Source organism: Mobula hypostoma, chromosome 6 (assembly GCF_963921235.1).
Source record: "Mobula hypostoma chromosome 6, sMobHyp1.1, whole genome shotgun sequence".
NCBI lineage: Eukaryota > Metazoa > Chordata > Chondrichthyes > Myliobatiformes > Myliobatidae > Mobula > Mobula hypostoma.
This window is the reverse complement of record NC_086102.1, coordinates 30,978,630-30,998,178: the sequence shown is the minus strand read 5'-3', so window position 1 is coordinate 30,998,178 and position 19,549 is coordinate 30,978,630. Positions and strand designations below refer to the sequence as shown.

Here is a 19,549-nt window from a genome sequence, read left to right as displayed (position 1 = left end):
GACGCTCTCCAATGCTAGTACATCTGTTCTTAGATAAGGGGCCCAAAAATGCTCACGATACTCACTTGAAGATGATGTGCAAATGAAACTCAGATTTTCCCTAAATTTCAGGTTATATTTCTTCAGTATTGATCAGCATACATAATTGTTTTGTACCTCTTGTGAGCATGGTAACATAATAGGTTAACAAAATAGATGTTGAACGTTTCATAGTCTACTTATTTTTACCCAGACATTTTCTTTTCATACTTCAGATTTACCTAGCATTTTACGTTATTCTATGGCAAGCCATTTGCACTGTTGAACAAGAACACAGCCAAATTCATTTGAACTGTTTCTGTTTGTTACAGCAGATTAAACTAGTTGAGCCAATGCAATAGATATTGTCCTATATGCTAATACTGGTACACGTTATAATTTCTACAACAAATTGCATTTAGAAGTTACAATATCCTGGAAATCCAAACAACACACATGCAGACAGTTTTTCTTTTGTTTAGCCATATTATCAGCAACTATGAAGTTCAGTGAACAGCAATAAAAACATGAACAATGACTAATCACAATATTTGACAAACTCAAACTAGTTGCAGTAGCTACATATTCTTTTACTTTCAATGTCTAAACTAGTTATGCTGGCCTTGTTTCTAATAACTACTTTTCACTTTTAATATTTATCATTGATAAAATACAGCAGTAATGCACAAGATTGAGATGATGTAAAATCATATGCCTTAATTTCAGCACCGGTTGTACCTACCAATTTCTGAAAATCTTCATTTCCTCCAATAAATTTGTTGTTGAAGAATATCTGTGGTACAGTGTGACGCCCAGTGAGGTTGATAATCTGATCCCTTATTTCAGGATTATCCTTTATATTTACTTCAACGAATGGGAGACCCTCATTGGTCAGACGAGCCTTTGCTCTAAGGCAATGAAGACATCCCGTAATGGTATAAACAGTAATTCTGCCTACCAATTCCTGCATGACCACTTGCTCTTCCTGCTCCATTTTAGATTTGCTTGACCAAATGATTTTGTTGTCAATTTACTTGTTGTACATTTATTTTCTTCCTTGTTTCACTGTTGCCTTGGGTAGCAACTGGTAAGCATTTGCATGTCAGGACTGCTTCATTCCATGGGCTCCTTTTCGTACTTGTGCGTGACAGTGAATTATTGATGCCTAGAATCACCAATTGAGATACATGAATTCAGAATACAGCAAAAACGAGAATGCTGATGCTTATAGGGCACGGTTCAAAAATTTCAGCATTCCAAAATATTTCACAACTAATATATACTCTTGAAGCGGGAGTAGTACTACTTTGAACCTGGTACAATAAAAAAACTATTCATTCCTCATTCTTACCCTGATAAGCAAAGCATACTTTATCATTTCCAGCATACAGGTAAAGCTGTTGCCAACTTCACTATGGAAATCGGAATTCAATGTAAGCAATGTAAACTGGGTTAAATAAAAACCTAAAGCTCTCGGGAAATCAGGCAGCATCAGTGAAGAAGCCATTTTCCCTTCTTCATTGCAAGAGCATTGAGTATAGGAGTTGGGATGTTATGTTGCAGTTGCACAAGATGTTGGCGAGGCCACATCTGGAACACGGTACAGAGTTTTGGCTACCCTGCCATAAGAAATAGGTCATTAAGATGGAAAGAGTGCACAGGAGATCTGACCTGAGGGCCTATTACAGGAGATGCTGAGCAGGTTAGCACTTCATTCCTTGGTGCATAAGAGACTGAGCAGATACATAAAATCATGAGGGGCAAAGACAAGGTTAGTGCAAAGGTAAGGGGAATCAAAACTAGAGGAAATAGGTTTAAGATGAGAGGGGAAAGATTTAAAAGGGACTCAAGGGAGCTTCTTCAAGCAGAGGGTGGCATAAGCTCTACAGGAAGTAATTGAGGCAGGTACAATAGCAAAATTTAAAAGACACTTGGACAGGTACATAGATAGGAAATGTTTATAATGATATGGGTCAAACATGGGCAAGTGATTCTAGCTTAGATGGGCATCCGGAAGAGCGTGGCCGAAAGGCCCACTTCATACTGTATTACTCAAGTTGGTAAGAATAATGGCTCCTCTAAATTGCCCCTTGCATAAAGGAGAAAAAGAAGTGTACAAGACAGAACAGAAGACATCTTACTTATATGTATTATTGAAAGGAGTGAGATTAAACCTGATAGGAAAGAAAACAGACAAAGAATATAAAAATAAAATTGGTTTATTATTATACCAAGATACAGTGAAAAGCTTTTTTTGCATGCTGTTCATACAGATCAAATCATTACACAGTGCATTGAGTAGTGCAGGTAAAACAAAAACAGAATGCAGAATAAAGTACAACAGCCACATGTAAGGTGTAGTGCAGATAGACAGTAAGGTACATGATCATAATGAAGTAAATTGTGAGGTCAAGAGTCCATCATACTGTACTAGAAAGCTGAATAACAGTGGGGTTATAGAAGCTACAGATGAAGATTGAACACTCAAAATATTGGTGCGGTAGCATTAACATATTTAGCTCTACAAATGTTCACAAAGTGATACGAGTTTGTATACATGTAACGAATCAAATTTGGTAAATGTACTTGAAAATCCGTAGTATTTCTGTTATGAATAGTGTGGAACTGTTAATAGTAGCAAAATTAGTTTTTACTTTCACTTGTACTGAGATACCAGAAACTTTGTTTTTCATGCCATCCATACAGATCTTTTCATCACATCAATGCACTGGAGTACAAAGGAAAAGAATAACAGAAAGAAGCATAAAGTATTACAGTTACAGAAAAAGGGCAGTGTAGGCAGATAGCAAAGTGCGAGGTCATAACATAACAGATTGTAAAATCAAGAGTCCTCGTGCATTTTTGGCACATAAACTACACTTCAGGACTTAGCATACCCTAGAGGCAAGAGGTACAGTCACAACCCCAAGCTCAGGTGTGAACTTTTAGTGGTATTTTAACAGATTCCTGTTATAACAATTCACTAAAGCAAAGCTGGTAAACTTATGGAATGTGTGCCCAAGATGGCATGCACAAAAATTTGTTTTTAAACCCTCGATTCTTTAAGCTCCACTCATAAAAAGAAATATAATTAACTTTACTGCCAAATGAAGCAGACAATGATTTTTTACACCCTGAGAGCAGTTTTCACAAGAAAGGTCTCACATCAGCTTGGCACCAGCTAGATGGTTATTAGAACATGTGACATTATAAGGTAAGTTTTGAAAACCTCGCAGACTTGGTATAGGCATCAGTATTTGAATAGTAAACGGTTACAGTAATAATACCATTTAGAAGTTATGTTATCTTTTCAATTGTCTTTTTAAAAGGTTAAGATGAACAATTTTTGAATAGGTTTTCTAAAATGCATTTAATTGCAACTGTCACTGTTATCTATTAATATTATAACAATGAATACATGTAAATCAGCAACTGGACTCATCTTTTTTCCTTATAAAAGTCCATAATTTTTGTTACTAATTCATTCATCAATAAAAAATCTCTGCTTAAAGTTACCATGGTATATGAAATAAATTTTTATAAGATTATCATTGATTTTGCACAAGCTCTAAAAGTTCCACCCCTGCACCAATACATGGTCTACAAAACACCATTTACTTATGGAAAAATGCATGAAGAAATGTAAAGTGCGATCACTTGGGGCACAATGGCATTGTAGCTGTTGTTACTACTTCACAGCCAGGTTTACCCTGACCTCCAGTACTGGGTGTGTGTGAAATGTTCACCTGCCCCCGCACACCACACAGGCTGCTCCAGTTTCCTCCTCCTTCCTATGAAAATTACATTTGCATTCTCCCTGGCTAGAGGAGTGGTACCCGAAGATTAAAGGGCGGCAAATGTTGTTCTATTGCTCAATATAGGTAATAAGGATAATGCTGGGGATTATAGACAAGTGAGTCTTGCATCAGTGCTGGGCAAACTGTTGGAGGGAATTCCTAGAGACAGGATTTATGAGCATTTGGTAAACTATAGTCAACATGGTTTTACAGACAGTGTGTAGACCCACAGAGCCTAGTTGAGCTTTTTGAGGTGGCAAAAAAAATTGATGAACAGACAGCAGTGGATGTGGTGTATATGGATTTTAGTTAGGTGTTTGACAAGGTTCCCATGTTAGGCTCATACAGAAAGTCATGAATCATGAGATCCATGGGGACTTGGCTGTGGGGATCTGGAATTGGCCTGCCCATAAAAGGTAGAGGGTGGCAGTAGATGGATGTATTCTGCTTGGAGGTTGGTGATCAGTGTTGTTCCACAGGGATCTGTTCCAGAGGCCTCTGCTCTTTGTGAATTTTATAAATGACTTGGATGAAGAAATAGAGCGATGGGTTAGTAAGTCTGCAGAAAACACAAAGGTTGGAGGTAGAAACATAGAAAAACTATTTTACAATATAGGCCCTTCTGCCTCCAATGCTGTGCCGAACATGTACTTACTTTAGAAATTACCAAGAGTTACCTCTATATTTCTAATCTCCATGTACCTATCCAGGGGTCTCTTAAAAGATGCTATCGTATCTGCCTCCACCACCGTCACCGGCAGCCCATTCCACACACTCACCACTCTCTGAGTAAAAAACTTACCCCTGACATCTCCACTGTACCTACACCCCAGCACCTTAAAACTGTGCCCTCTTGTGCTAGCTACTTCAGCCCTGGGATAAAACCTCCGACTATCCACATGATCAATCCTTCTCATCATCTTATACACTTCTCTCAGGTCACCTCTCATCCTCCACAACTCCAAGGAGAAAAGGCCGAGTACACTAAACCTATTCTCATAAGGCATGCTCCCCAATCCAGACAACATCCTTGTAAATCTCCTCTGCACCCTTTCTATAGTTTCCACATCCTTCCTGTAGTGAGGTGACCAGCACTGAGCACAGTACTCCAAGTGAGGTCTGACCAGGGTCCTATATGGCTGTAATATTACCTCTTGGCTCTTAAACTCAACCCCACAGATGAAGGCCAATGCACCGTATGCCTTCTTAACCAGAGTCAACCTGCATAGCAGCTTTAAGTGTACTATGGACTCGGACCCTAAGATCCCTCTGATCCTCCACACTGCCAAGTCTTACCATTAATACTATATTCTGCATCATACTTAACCTACCAAAATGAACCACCTCACACTTATCTGGGTTGAACTCCATCTGCCACTTCTTAGCCCAGTTTTGCATACAATCAATGTCCCACTTTAACCTCTGACAGCCCTCCACACTATTCACCACACCCCCAAACTTTGTGTCATCAGCAAATTTACTAACCCATCCCTCCACTTCCTCATGCAGGTCATTTACAAAAATCAGGAAGAGAAGGGGTCCCAGAACAGATCCCTGAGGTATGCCACTGGTCACTGACCTCCATGCAGACCCGTCTACAACCACTCTTTGCCTTCTGTGGGCAAGCCAATTTCTGGATCCACAAACCAAGCCTCCTTACTTTCTCAATAAGTCTTGCATGGGGTACCTTATCAAATGCCTTGCTAAATCCACATACACTACATCTACTACTCTACCTTCAATGTGTTTAGTCACATCCTCAAAAAATACAATCAGGCTCATAAGGCACGAACTGCCTTTGACAAAACCACGCCGACTATTCCTAATCATATCATGCCTCTCCAAGTGTTCATAAATCCTGCCTCTCAGGATCTTCTCCATCAACACACCAACCACTAAAGTAAGACTCGCTGGTCTATAATTTCCTGGGTGTCGTGCATAGTGCAGGAAGTTGCCATGTGTTCGTCCATCGTCGATGTCAATGAGGACCTCGACACCATTACGATGGTGTCGAGACTAGCGCGTGATTTGGATTTAAGTGACGGTGACTTGCGCAGTGTCAGCCTCAATCTCTCTTCCCAGTTCCCATCTGGATCCAGTGGCAAGACAGAGTCAAGACGGCTGGATATGGGACTAGGCACAGTGGATGACCAGGACGTCTTCTGGGTCTTGTCTTGCTCTACACATTCCACGACGCTTGCAGAGACCACCTCCTTGACCGTTGGACCTTCCAATGGTCTCGTCCGCTCAATCCACCGGAGTCTGTCTTCACATGCTGGGATAGACAACTCCCTATCTCACCGAGGGTTTGAGACCCGTCGGCTACCCTCACCTGGTTTAGCCGGCTTGTCGAAGCCGTTGCCTGGGGTGTGGCCGCTGTCGCATGCCAACAGCTACGGGGAGCCACAGGTGAGAGCTGAGTGCCAAGTGGGGACCAAAGGTGGACTAACCGCCTTGAAAAGGATGCGACATGCTCCCTCAGCAGAGGTGCTACCCCTCTGACACCCCATACACCCCAGGAAGTTGCCATAGGTTACAATAGGATGCAGACAAGTAGTAGAGTTGGACAGAGAAGTGGCAAATGGAGTTCAATACAGAAAAGTGTAAGGTGATGCACTTTGGAAGATCAAATTTGAAGGCAGAGTACATGGTCAATGGCAGGATTCTTAGTGGTACAGGGAACACAGAGGTCTTAGGGTCAAAGTCCATAGATCTATCAAAGTTGTCACGCAAGATATTTGCATCTTATCTCATGTTCTCGATATCTGTTGCTTATTAATGTATTATTTCTTTCTTTTTGTATTTGCAAAGTTTGTTATCCTTTGCACACTGGTTCAACATCCAAGATGGTGCTACTTTTCATTGACTCTGTTATAATCATTATTATATGGATTTATTGAATATGCCCGCAAGAAAATGTATCTCAGGATTTTATATGGTGACATATATATGGACTTTGATAATCAATTTACTTTCAAGTTGATAGGCTGGTTAAGAAACCTTCCTTAGTGGGGAAATTGAGTTCAAGAGCCATGAAGTAATGCTTTGCTCTAGGAAACTGGTTAGACCACACTGTTCAGTTTTGGCTGCCTCATTACAGGAAGAATGTGGAAGCTTTAAAGAGGGTGCAGATGAGATTTACCAGGATGTTGCCTGGATTAGAGAACATATTTTATAAAGAAAGGCTGAGTGAGCTAGGGCATTTCTCTTTGGAGTGATGGAAGCAAGTTGACAGAGGTATACAAGTTTATGAGAGGTTTAGACAGAGTGGATTCCCAGCAACTTTTTCCCAGGGCAGCAATAATTAATACCAGAGGACAGATGAATGGAGGAGAGTTTAGGGGAGATGTCAGAGGTAGTAGACAAAGAATGGTAGGTGTCTGAAACTCACTTCCAGGGATGTTGGTACATGCTGATACAATGAGAACATTTAAAAGACACTTAGATAGGCACAAAGATGTAGGAAAAATGGAGGGCTATGGATTGTGTAGGAGGAAAGAACTAGATTGATCATGAAGTTTATATACGTTAGAACATCTTGAGCCAAAGGGCCCATACTGTGCTTTACTGTTCTATGTTATGCTATTGAATAAATTAATTGGCTACTATAAATAATCCAATGGCCATAGAAGAATCATCATGAAGCAGATGTCCATATGAGATGAAAGGTTACAGGGAAATACATAGAGGCATAGAATTGCTCTGAGAACTGGCATTGACTTGATGGACATAATGGCCTCCTCCTACAACAAATGAAAATATGAGAGTATGAGATCAGGCATAACTTCACTGAATGACAGAACATGACTGAGGGTTTAAATAGATTACTCCTGTTCTTATCTTCTTTTCCCCTCCCTGATTTTTGCACACCGTTATGAGCTGTTCGGTCTATCATAATGATATATTCCTTATTTCTGAAATGGGCATTGAGAATGAGATTTCTGGTGAAAGATAACAGAAAAAACACCATGTACCTGAAGTCCATTTGTTTTGTCTCTCAAACCTATTTCCTAATTTACACTATACTTAATGGTTTTTGAGTTTAGTAGAAGATGTAACACATTTTAAAAAATCCAATTGAAAACATTCTGAGTTCACATAAACTATTCACAAATTGAAACTTCTGACATGATGAGCAATCAAATAATGGCAAAGGAATTAACTTCTTTTTGATAAAGTATTGTTTCAAATACTTCACAAATTCTTGAATTTAAATGAGGAAAGTGCTATAGTTAAAGAATTCATCAGAATAACTAAGCAATGGTTTTATGTTGAAGAAACCATTTCTCCTTGCAAATTAAAATTAAGGCTATTCATATAGTACCTGTGTGTGAAGTAATTTATATTTCTATAACACTACGTAGCAAAATACAAATAAAATGACTTACCAAACCTGTTGAAATCTTTAAGTCTCAAAGCAATAACGATGTTCCCAAATCATCACCATACTTACTAAATTTTAAACACAGGGAACCAGCACCCTTCTCAAATGTCAACTACAATTAACATAATATTTCACTGCCAAACATCCTACACAACCAGTCACCATCCTATCCTTGTGCATACGTTTCAAGGTTTTGTTTTTAAAATGCAAGGCCACTTCAATGAGATCACAAAGAATCTTTCAGTGACATCAAACCTAATATTAACGTTGCCTCATATTTTGGGAAATTAAAAAAATATTATTGTAACCTTTAGGGGCCACAATGGAGGGTAAACAATGATACAATCGGATCAAGGTAGTAATTTTATGTCTGGATTGTTTCAGCAGATAGTTTATAAACTGGGAGCAAAACAGGTTATTTCATCAGCCTATCATCCAGAATCGCAAGGAGCCTTGGAGATTCCATTCTACATTAAAAACTATGATTAGGACATATTGTGTGGAAAATGAAAAGGACTGGGATGAAGGTATACATTTACTACTTTTTGCAGTACGAGAGGCAGTGCAGGAATCATTAGGTTTTAGTCCCTTTGAACTTGTGTTTGGAGATAGAGTTCGAGGACCTTTGGCCTTGTTGAAGGAACAGTGGATTAATAAAGAGGTACACACTAATTTGCTAGATTATGTTTTAAAATTTAGAGAAAGATTATATAAAGCTTGTAGCTTGGCAAAGGAAAATTTAAAATTGGCTCAAGAGAAGATGAAGACTTGGTATGATAAGGAAGCTAGGATGAGGTTATTTAAGCCTGGAGATAAGGTGTTGGTTCTTTTCCCGGTGCAAATGAACCCATTACAAGCTAAATTTCATGGTCCTTATGAGATTAAATCTAAGGTAAATGATGTAGATACATGATAAAACCCCCAGATCGAAGAAAGCCAACACAGCTATGTCATATAAATATGATAAAACCGTATTATGAGAGAGAAGCTGCTACTATGACTGTTGTGATCAGTAATGAGTCTGATCTTGATAAAAACTTAACAGATGATTCATCTGAAACTCATTTTAAACCCAACATTATTTCAGCCAGGTTACCAAATTCAAAAATTCTAGAAAATATTGATGAAAAACTAGCTCATTTACAGCCAGAGCAGAGAGAGCAGATGAAACAGTTAATTTTTAAATATAGAGATTTACTTCCAGATGTTCCTAGAAGAAACACGATAGCTACACATGATGTAGATGTTGGAGATGCAAAACCCATAAAACATCCGTATCAAATGAACAGGGAAAAATGTGAACTTGCTGAACAAGAAATTAAGTATATGTTAGAGAATGATATTATTAGACATTCTAATTCGAATTGGAGTTCGCCGTGTGTTATGGTGCCTAAGCCAGATAATAGTATTAGGTTTTGTACAGATTACAGGAAAGTGAGTGCTGTGACAAAAAAACTGATGCATATCCAATCCCTAGGGTAGATGATTGTGTGGATAAAGTTGGACAAGCCAAATTCCTTACAAAGATTGATTTGTTAAAAGGTTGTTGGCGTGTTCCATTGACGGATAGAGGTAGAGAGATTTCAGCATTTGTAACCCCATCTGGGTTATATGAATATAATGTTCTTCCATTTGGGATGAAGAATGCACCAGGTACTTTTCAAAGGATGATTAATAGTGTGATTCATGGATTAAAAGATACAGATACCTATATTGATGATTTAGTTACCAGAAATAAGAGGTGGAAAGTACATATTACTGCAGTGGAGAAACTATTTGAGAGACTTTCAAAAGCTAACTTAACTAAAAGTGAATTTGGCCATGCCACTGTGACTGTTAAGAAAAAGGGTTAAGGAAATCAAGCTCCAATTTAATATCACAGTTTAATGTTACAGGAGTACAATATTTTGATCACTCATATTAAGGGTAAAGATAATGTGATTGCTGATTGTCTATCTAGATGCTAAACGTACAATGTAACTTGTTCTTATGGAGTGGTATTTTAACATTTGTAACAATCCTACTGTATATTAGTTTGTAAAGTGTTGAAAGATAAGACTGTATATATTGTGTATGTTGTAAATTTTATACCTTGTATTTTTTGTGTAAATTGTTAATTGTTAAAATTTTGTTCCTTGAGACCAAAATTTTTTCTTGGAGGGAGGTGTTACATACCACAAGGAGATCTTGTGACTTTCTTGTGAGAATGATGTAATGGTCTTTTGGAGGTCACCTGATGTAATTTTCCCAATGCGAGGTCACGTGATGACATGCTCACCACAGGTATAAAAGGGAAGACCTCTGATGACGCAGTTAGTTTCCAGTTAGAACGTCAATGAGATACTCCGCTCCACTGTGTATTTGTAGTATGACGCAGTTTTGATTTTAAACGGAGTTTTATGTTCTAATGTAAGATACAGAAGTCTCAGCCAGCAGTTTGACAATCGCTGCTGGGTTTGTTAATGTATCTTTTCAGTAACATTGGAGAGTGAAGACTTCTTTCTTTTCAAATCTTTTTATTGTTATATTATACAGGAAAAATAACATGAGTAAATAGAAGTAACAACACTTACAATGCCTAAAAAAAAACATTATCTTAAAGATTGAAAAAAAATCAGGATATGAAGGATTAAGAGAAGTCAGGAATGTTAGGCAACTTAATAAAGGATCGACCTTATTGAGTCTTCGTTGAAGAAGTAGCGAGCTGCATCGAAGATAACTCTTGCCAAAAGAGCAAGGAAGTTCATGCAAGGTGCTCTCTAGAAATTAAGGTCAGTTGTTTTAAGCTGTTTATTTCCTTCATCGTGAATCCTTTGGACAGAACCAACAGGAAAGTCGCGTCTAGGAAGAAATCCTTCTCCAGAGAAGTCTCTCCCAATTGAATGTATAAATCTGTTTGACTTTCGAATTTACTATTTTAAGAACTGTGTTTGGCTTTACCGCTTTAAGAACTGTTTTCGCATTTATCGCTTTAAGAACCAGTAGCGAGTGATGATTTGTTGAATGGCCGCATAGCGGTTAACTCCGGTTAAGGTTTTCGTTTGTGTTTTATTGTTTATTCGTGTTTAATAAATGTTTGGTTGTTTTTATATAACCTGACTCAATTGATATTCATTGTTGCCGGTTATGTAACACCACTAACACTAAAGGCCACTTGTACGTCAAATCAACGCCGTAGGTACGGTGTAGCCGCGTACCCTATGCTGTAGCCTGATGCCCACCTCCCCAAAAATGTAACTACGCGTCGTGGCGACACAGACCACAACAACTGTGATTGGTCCGCTTGGTAGCATCGCATTTCCTCGTATGCTGCAATAGCTTCCCATTGGGCAACTGAAGGGCAGGGAAGGAACTCTGGCTGCAATGCCTTCCATAGAGCTTTATAGACCTCCGAAATTATGGAGGACCCTGTGCTTGACGCCAGTTTGTAGCTAGCTGCTACAGCCTGTTGACTTCCACCTGAAGCTAAAACTCGAATAGTGATTGCCAGTCCTGAGTATACTGTGCGTACACTGATGCGAAATAAATGGTTGGAGACAATGAACCAAATCATCAAATCTACCTGCCCACATCTGAAAATATTTGAAATGCATTTCCTAGTCTCTCAGTGGCCAGACAAGCACAGAAAATTCATCCTCTTTCAGTTTCAGTCGCCATTGTTTGAAGATTGAGTTTCTTCGTGTTGAGTTTCAAGACGAAGAGACTCAACACAGTAGCATAGAAACCCCACCGCCAACTAGGGTTTTGGTGATGAATTGCAGAGTGACGCAGACACACCAACGCACAAATATAAATGCTCACAACGGCATAGCCCACTTACGTAGGCTACAGCGTAAGCTAGTACGCACAAGTATAAATCAGCCTTAAGCCTGTCGTCAATTGCACACACCCCAGCAAAGTCATGAAAAGACCCAAAATGTCCCAAGAACTTTTCCATCACATGCTTTACAGTCCTGCAACCCGATCACTTCAGTATTTTAAAGTTTAGTCTTGTACTTCGACGCTTTGAAAATTAAATAAACTAGCAGAGCGAAGGGGGATTTCTTGAAATTTTTGTGTGGATGGGAAGTTCACAAAGGTAAGAGGTTAAATACCTGGAATGGACAGAAAGCTTTGCTGCTGTTTAGATTTGAATCTTTGCTACAATAACTTTGAGGATTGGAAATTCTACTGTGTAAGTAAGATTTCAATTTAACTTTAGATATGATTCTATCACACTGTTCTTGCTTCTGACTCTGATGTTTGTAGGTTGAAACCAAATTCTAGAGTGTCAAACACAATAGACTAACATCAACATAACACTGATCTGACTAACATGTGGATCACACAGAGCAGTGTAAAAGCATTGGAGAAATGCCACTAACACAGTCCCTGTAAAGTCCTCCAAATCCACTGCCAGAACATACCATACAACAGGAGCATTCTCTCTCGAGCTAACACCCACAGCACTGAGGCCCCAATTACACAAAGCCAGCCCACATCTGATGCCAAGTTCTTGAACATCCTGCTTTCAGCTTCATCATGGCAAGCAATTACCAAGGGGACAGAGGACATGATACGAGGATACTATCTCTGAGAAAGCATCACATCACCAGCAATTTGAGTTAATCCCTAGACCTTGGCCGCTCAAAATGGAGGAGGAGTTGAGAATTGAGTCCAATTACTGGGAACATTTCAGTAATATTAGCAAGTCAACACCACTGAATATTAAGGGAAATTATATGCAATTATAAAATATAGATCTTTCAAAACTGGTTCAACAAAGAGTGACAAAAACAGAAAGAATGCACCACCTCCAGAACTGCCCACACCCGTCTGTTCAGTGACAGAATCTATGGGAACCAGTCAGACTCATCGGGAATCAGTTAGAATAAAGCAAGTTATCCTTAATCCTGGGGAGGCTGCCTAAAAAGACAACTGAGATAATCACTTTAGAACTGCAGATGTTAGATACAATATTAAATGAGCCCGAAGCAACACACTCAAAATGCTGGATAAACAGTCAACGTTTCAGGCTGACACCCTTCTCAGGACTGAGAAGGAAGGGGAACAATGTCAGGTTAAATGGTGGAGGAAGAGGGAAGAGGCTAGCAGGTGATGGACGACGCCAGGTGGGTGGGAAAGCTCAGGGCTGGAGAAGAAAGAATCTGACAGGAGAGGACAGTGGGCAATAGGAAAAAGGGAAGGAGGAGGGGACCCAGGAGGAAGTAATTGGCAGTTGAGAAGAAGTGAAAGGTCAGAGTGGGGAATAAAGGAAAGGTGGGGGGGGTGGATTTGTTCACTGTAAGGAGAAATCGATATTCATGACATCAGGTTGGAGGGTACCAAGATGGAATATAAGGTGTTGCTCCTCCACTCTGAGGATGGCTTCTCCTTGGCACAAGAGGAGGCCATGGATCAACACGTCGGAACAGGAACGGGATTTGGAATTAAAATGTTTGGCCACCAGGAAGCCCTGCTTGAGGTGACTATCTAGTCTCACCAGTGTAAAAGAACGCACAGCACAATGTGAACACCAAGGGAGCAAAAACTTTTAATTTATTACCAATATAATTATAGACAAACAAATTATATGTTTACCTCATTGCTTGTGGAAGCTTCCCAAGGTAAAATAGTGCCTGCACTCCAAAAGAATTTTAAAAAGTATGAAGTAATTCAGACTTTAAGAGTTAGGCACAATATAACAGAAATGCAAATTGCTCATTGGCTGCATGTTACCTTGAAGAGTTATGTCACAACAGAGCAGCTGCTTCTCTCCGATTTCAATTGTATTTTATGATTATACCTATTTATTTTAATTTTTTCCTGCTTTTTTTAGTTTAAAGTCTATTTATATTTTCTATTTGAGATTATTTTTGACATCTAACCAGATTCAATTTTTTTTCTTTTCATATCCAGCAAAAAATGGATGCTTCCTTTGACTCCAGTTTCAACCCCCAGCTCCACCCAGTGCCTATTCGTAGCTTTAGAAATAAATAAACTACTGACTTAGCTTGTCCACCTGGCTGACTATCTTGTCCTCATTACAGTATTTTCAACTTCTACTTGACTGAATAACCAAGTTCACAGGATATAAAGCATTCACAAAACAACTCCAATAAAAAAGTTCTATCAGAATTAAAAACAATACAATTTATTGACAAACAAGAGAAAATGTACAGATGCTGGAAATCCAAGCAACACACACAAAATTCTGGAGGAACTCAGCAGGCCAGGTAGCATCTATGGAAAAGAGTATAGTCAAAGTTTTCAGGTCAAGACCCTTAATCAAGACTAAAAGTGTTTTGAAAAATCTATTATATTTCATAATACTATTTAATTTCCCTTTACTACGAGTGTTGACATACTAAAAAACTGAAATAAAAAAGAGAAGTCCTGGGCAAATGTCTGGTTCCTACAAAAGGGAAGTCAAGGTAACATTTGCCTAAGTGGTAGGTGTTGCCACTGTTAAGTTCAGTCCCAAACCTGTTAGCACACTTACCAGAGACGCTTATTTTGATCAGTTCCGGCTTAAGAATGCTGCTGAATCGGAAGGTTCCAAGTTCAGCCCTAATGTAGAGGTTTGAGCCACTACCCCATTTCTTTTGCTGAACATCTACGTCCGCCAGAGAAAGCAGGATCTCCCAGTGGCCACACATTTTAATTCCACATCCCATTCCCATTCTGACATGTCTATCCACGGCCTCCTCTACTGTAAAGATGAAGCCACACTCAGGTTGGAGGAACAACACCTTATATTCCGTCTGGGTAGCCTCCAACCTGATGGCATGAACATTGACTTCTCTAACTTCCGCTAGGCCCCACCTCCCCCTCGTACCCCATCTGTTACTCATTTTTATGCACACATTCTTTCTCTCACTCTCCTTTTTCTCCCTCTGTCCCTCTGAATATACCTCTTGCCCATCCTCTGGGTCACCCCACCCCCGTCTTTCTTCCCGGACCTCCTGTCCCATGATCCTCTCGTATCCCCTTTTGCCTATCACCTGTCCAGCTCTCGGCTCTATCCCTCCCCCTCCTGTCTTCTCCTATCATTTTGCATCTCCCCCTCCAGCTTTCAAATCCCTTACTCACTCTTCCTTCAGTTAGTCCTGACGAAGGGTCTCGGCCTGAAACGTCGACTGCGCCTCTTCCTATAGATGCTGCTTGGCCTGCTGCTTTCACCAGCAACTTTGATGTATGTTTCTTTTACCTCCCAGTCCCTTTTGAAACATCTAAATCCCAGAATCTCCAGAAGCTATTTCCTGCCCTTACATTTATCCCCAATCAACATTCCTACAGCAGATGGCTGAGGAAAGAGCTGAAACAGTTGCAACAGATGATGCATCTTGGCTTCCATCCAAGATCCTAAACACCTCCACGTATGATCAGCAAATGGCTGAGAACAATGGATACTGTAAAGACTGGGGAATCACACAACATCTCAGCTGCACAACTGATGATCTATGCTTCTGGCCAGGTTGTTCCAAGAGGTGTTGAGTGGAAATAAAGGGAGCCTTTTCTAGTTGGCTGCTGGTCTTCCACAGGGATCAGTCTTGGGACCGCTTCTTTTCATGTTATATGTCAATGCTCTGAATGACAGAATTGATGGCTTTGTTGCCAGGTTTGTGGACAATACAAAGATAATTGGAGGGATAGGTAGTGTTGAGGAAACAGGGAGACTGCAGAAGGACTGAAGACAATTTGGAGGATGGGCAAAGAAGTGACAGATGGAATTTAGTGTAGGGAAGTGTATGGTCAGGAACTTTGGTAGAAGGAATAAAGCTGTACACCATTTTCTAAATTGGGAGCAATTTCAGAAATGGAAGGTGCAAAGAGAATTGAGAGTCCAAGCAGGATTCATTTACAAGTTGAGTTGGTGATAAGGAGGGCTAATACAATGTCAGCATTCATTTTGAGAGGACTAGAATATAACAGCAAAGGTGTAATGCTGAAGCTTTATAAGGCACTGGTTAGACCACAATCGGACTATTGTCAGCAGTTTTGGGCCCCCTCATCTAAGAAAGGATGTGCTGGCATTGAAGGGGGTTCACAGGACGTTCACGAGAATAATTCCAAGAGGGAAAGATTAGCATATGAGGAGCTGAGTTCCTCCATTGCTTTGTGTGTGTTGCACTATAAGTAGAATCTCAGTCATCATCATACACATTCACAATGTTCATAATTTCTGCATGGTCACCAGTAGGCTTATCTTTCTAGAGAATATACATCCATCTTTGTCAAACTATCAATTGCTCCTGATAGGTACAATCTCTTTATATCATCATCAGTCTCCTCTATCATTTCTGTTATGTGTGCGCTTCCATTGTAGTTATTCCTCTTTGTGGAGCAATAATCTTAGTAGATTAAAAACATGAATATTTTCTGCATCACACAGATTTTCATTCATTGAAGCATATATAGTGCATTGAGTTGGCCTTCTCCTAACGAGCCTGCAGTAGGTTACTCGATCTTTGACCACACTGTGTTTGGATTGTCCCAGATATAGTCTCCCAGCTCAGTGTGGCTTTCGGGGTGGGAGCTATATGTAGCTGCAGATTTAGAAGAATCTACCCCAAATTAGTTCCAAGCCCAGAGTCCAAAGGCTCAGACCTGCTGAGACAGACTCCTCTAAGCAAAACTGAGGTTTCATATATGGTAGGCAAGTCTACCTTGGCACAATTTCCAGGCTTTGGCAAATAGCTCCATACAATGGGATATAAATTACGAGCCCAAACCAAGTACAACCATACTGGCATGTTAACTTTAGAAACTGAAGCAAGAGTGTTCCATGTCACACCCTCCTGGTGTCTGCTTCCTCATTCAGTGAGTGGCTGATTTTTACATCAGCACTGCCGTACTGTATAACCCCAGTTCCCTTGATTCACTTTTAGTTTTATTTAAGACCAGATCACGGGGTCTTCAGTTTGGGGCGCTGCAGCATCTGCTTCAAGAGAAACATTACTTATCTAATTATGTTTGCGATACAAGTACTGGAGATCAATTACCAGACTGATAATGTTGAAGTGGTGCTTAATATTACTTGTTTTAAAATTATATTTCTCCTCCAGACAAATGGACTGATCATGTATGTCGTGGTCCTGCACCTCCAAAGTTCATTTTCAAGTGCTATCCATTTGGCCCATATTATTTTTTACTGCACGAAACCACATTAGATTGTTATGAAAATTAAATTAATTGACATTTCACACCTGGCACACCCTAGAAACAGCCATGTCAAAATAACCCACCGTACTCTCCCTTAAAATATTAAAGGTTCCCTTTCCATCTTATTTTGTTTTAAATTAAAATAACAAAAATTAGAAACTGAATTGAGTATTTTCTATAATGGTTTTGCCACCTGCTTGCATCCAAGTAATTACTTTTTGTTACGCAAGTTGCATTACTTTTAAAAGAGTTCCATAATATTAGGCAGAATGTTTACAGTGCTTTGGATTTTAGGTTAGATAATACTGCTGCACAGAGGACTTGGGAGTGCTTGTGTATGAATCGCAATAGGTTGGTTGTAAGCTTGATAGTAAGCTATCAAGGCGTCAAATGGAATGTTGGCTTTAATTGCCAGAGGAATTGAATTTAAGTGTAGGAAGGTTACGCTGCAACTGTACAGGGTACTGGTGAGGCCGCAGTTGGAGTACTGCATGCTTTACTTGAGGAAAAATAAACTGGCTTTGGAGGCAGTGCACAGGAAATTCACCATGTTGATTCCAGAGATGAGGGGGGTTATACTATGAGGAGAGATTGAGTCACGCAGGACTGCATTTGCTGGAATTCAGAAGAATGAGTGGAAATCTTATAGAAATATGAAATTAAGAAAAGGATAGATAAGATAGAGGGAGGAACACTGTTTCCACTGGTAAAGGGGACTAGAACTAGGGGACATAGCCTCAAGATTCAGGGGAGTAAATTCAGGACGGAAATGAGGAGGAACTGCTTTTCCCAGAATGGTGAATCACCCCAGTGAAGCAGTGGAAGCTACCTCCGTAAATATACTTAAGACAAGGTTGGATAGGTTTTTGCATAGTATGGGAATTAAGGGTTATGGGTAAAAGGCAGATAGGTGGAAAGGAGTCCATGGTCAGATCAGCCATGATCTTACTGAATGGCAGGGCAGGCTTGACAGGCCACATGGCCGACTCCTGCTCCTATTTCTTATGTTCTAATATTTAATGGCTCTTGAATTGTACCCACTGGAGTTTAGAAGAATGACGGGTATCTCACTGAAGTCTATTGAAAAGCCTAGATAGAGTGAATGTGGCGAGGATATTTCCCGTAGCGGGTGAGTCTAGGATCAGAGAGTACAGCCACAGAATAGAGGGAGGACCATTTAGAACAGAAATTAGAAGGAATTTCTTCAGCCAGAGGGTGGTGAATCTGTAGAATTCATTGGCACATGGTAATGGAGGCCAAATCATTGGGTATATCTAAAGCAGAGATTAATAGGTTCTGAATTAGTCAGGGCGTCAAAGGTTAAGGGAAACAGAAAAATGGGATTGAGAGGTATAATAAATCATTCATGTTGGAATGGTAGAGACTTGATGGGTTGATTAACCTAATTTGCCCCTATGTTTTATGGTCTTAGCACAGCGACTGCTCAGCAACTCCACCCCTGACAAGGAACTTCTCACCCTACTTTTGACACAGGAACTCATCACCCGTACGTCACCACTATTCACACGGGGTATCTTCATCCTCCCCCCTACTCTTAGCACGGGGACTCACAACTCCCCCGCCCACTCTTGACAAGGGGGCTCTCTTCCCGACTTTGGACACGACGACTCACACCCGTCCCTCACCCACACACAAACACAGCCTTGTCGCGGGGACTCACTCACTCTGCGTTGTTGCACCTTCCTCTGCTCTCGTCAAACTACTACCTCCCCCGCCGCACGGAGCTGAGGAACTGTCCCTGCCCTAACGCAGATCCGTGACGATGCACCAACCTGAAAGGGGTGAGGAGAGGATAGGTGATCTCTGAGGTCCCGTGATTTAATACGTCCGACAGCGGATACATTCCACTGATATCACTATGAAAATCCTATTGAATGCCATTCTAGCTTCACGTTTTGATTTTACCTATAAAAAAAGCCTCTGGAATTGTGCTTGATTCTTTTGGCTGAATTTAATTACGAATAGATTAAAAAAAACGAATATTTATTGGTATCAGTGCCGGAACTTTTATCTGGGTGCGAGATGCTGTCCGGACGAGAAAGGGAACAGGAGCAGAAGCCTGTTCGGTTCTATGTGTGAGTCGCGCTGGCAATGTTGATCCTTGTCAAAGAGCGGGCGGTGCGGCTGCCGGGAGGTCATCCCAGCCCTGAATCCGTTGGAGCATCTGTTCCTCGATATGAATGCG

The 19,549-nt window shown here is 40.2% G+C and overlaps 1 protein-coding gene across 3 annotated transcripts in view; it reads right to left on the bottom strand.

The window, feature by feature from the left end:
- Positions 1-19,172, bottom strand: part of LOC134347901 (uncharacterized) — a 65,548-nt gene extending 46,376 nt beyond the window's left edge. The window contains exons 1-2 of one of the 3 annotated variants that reach the window (XM_063050497.1): positions 19,137-19,172; positions 761-1,183 (exon numbers count right to left, since the gene is read on the bottom strand). In XM_063050497.1, coding sequence (XP_062906567.1) covers positions 761-1,012 — 252 coding nt within the window. In that variant the 5' untranslated portion in view covers positions 1,013-1,183; positions 19,137-19,172. Of the gene's footprint in view, positions 1-760; positions 1,184-19,024 lie in introns of all 3 variants that reach the window. The other 2 variants (XM_063050494.1, XM_063050495.1) reach the window with 2 other exon arrangements.
- Positions 19,173-19,549: the final 377 nt, after the last annotated feature.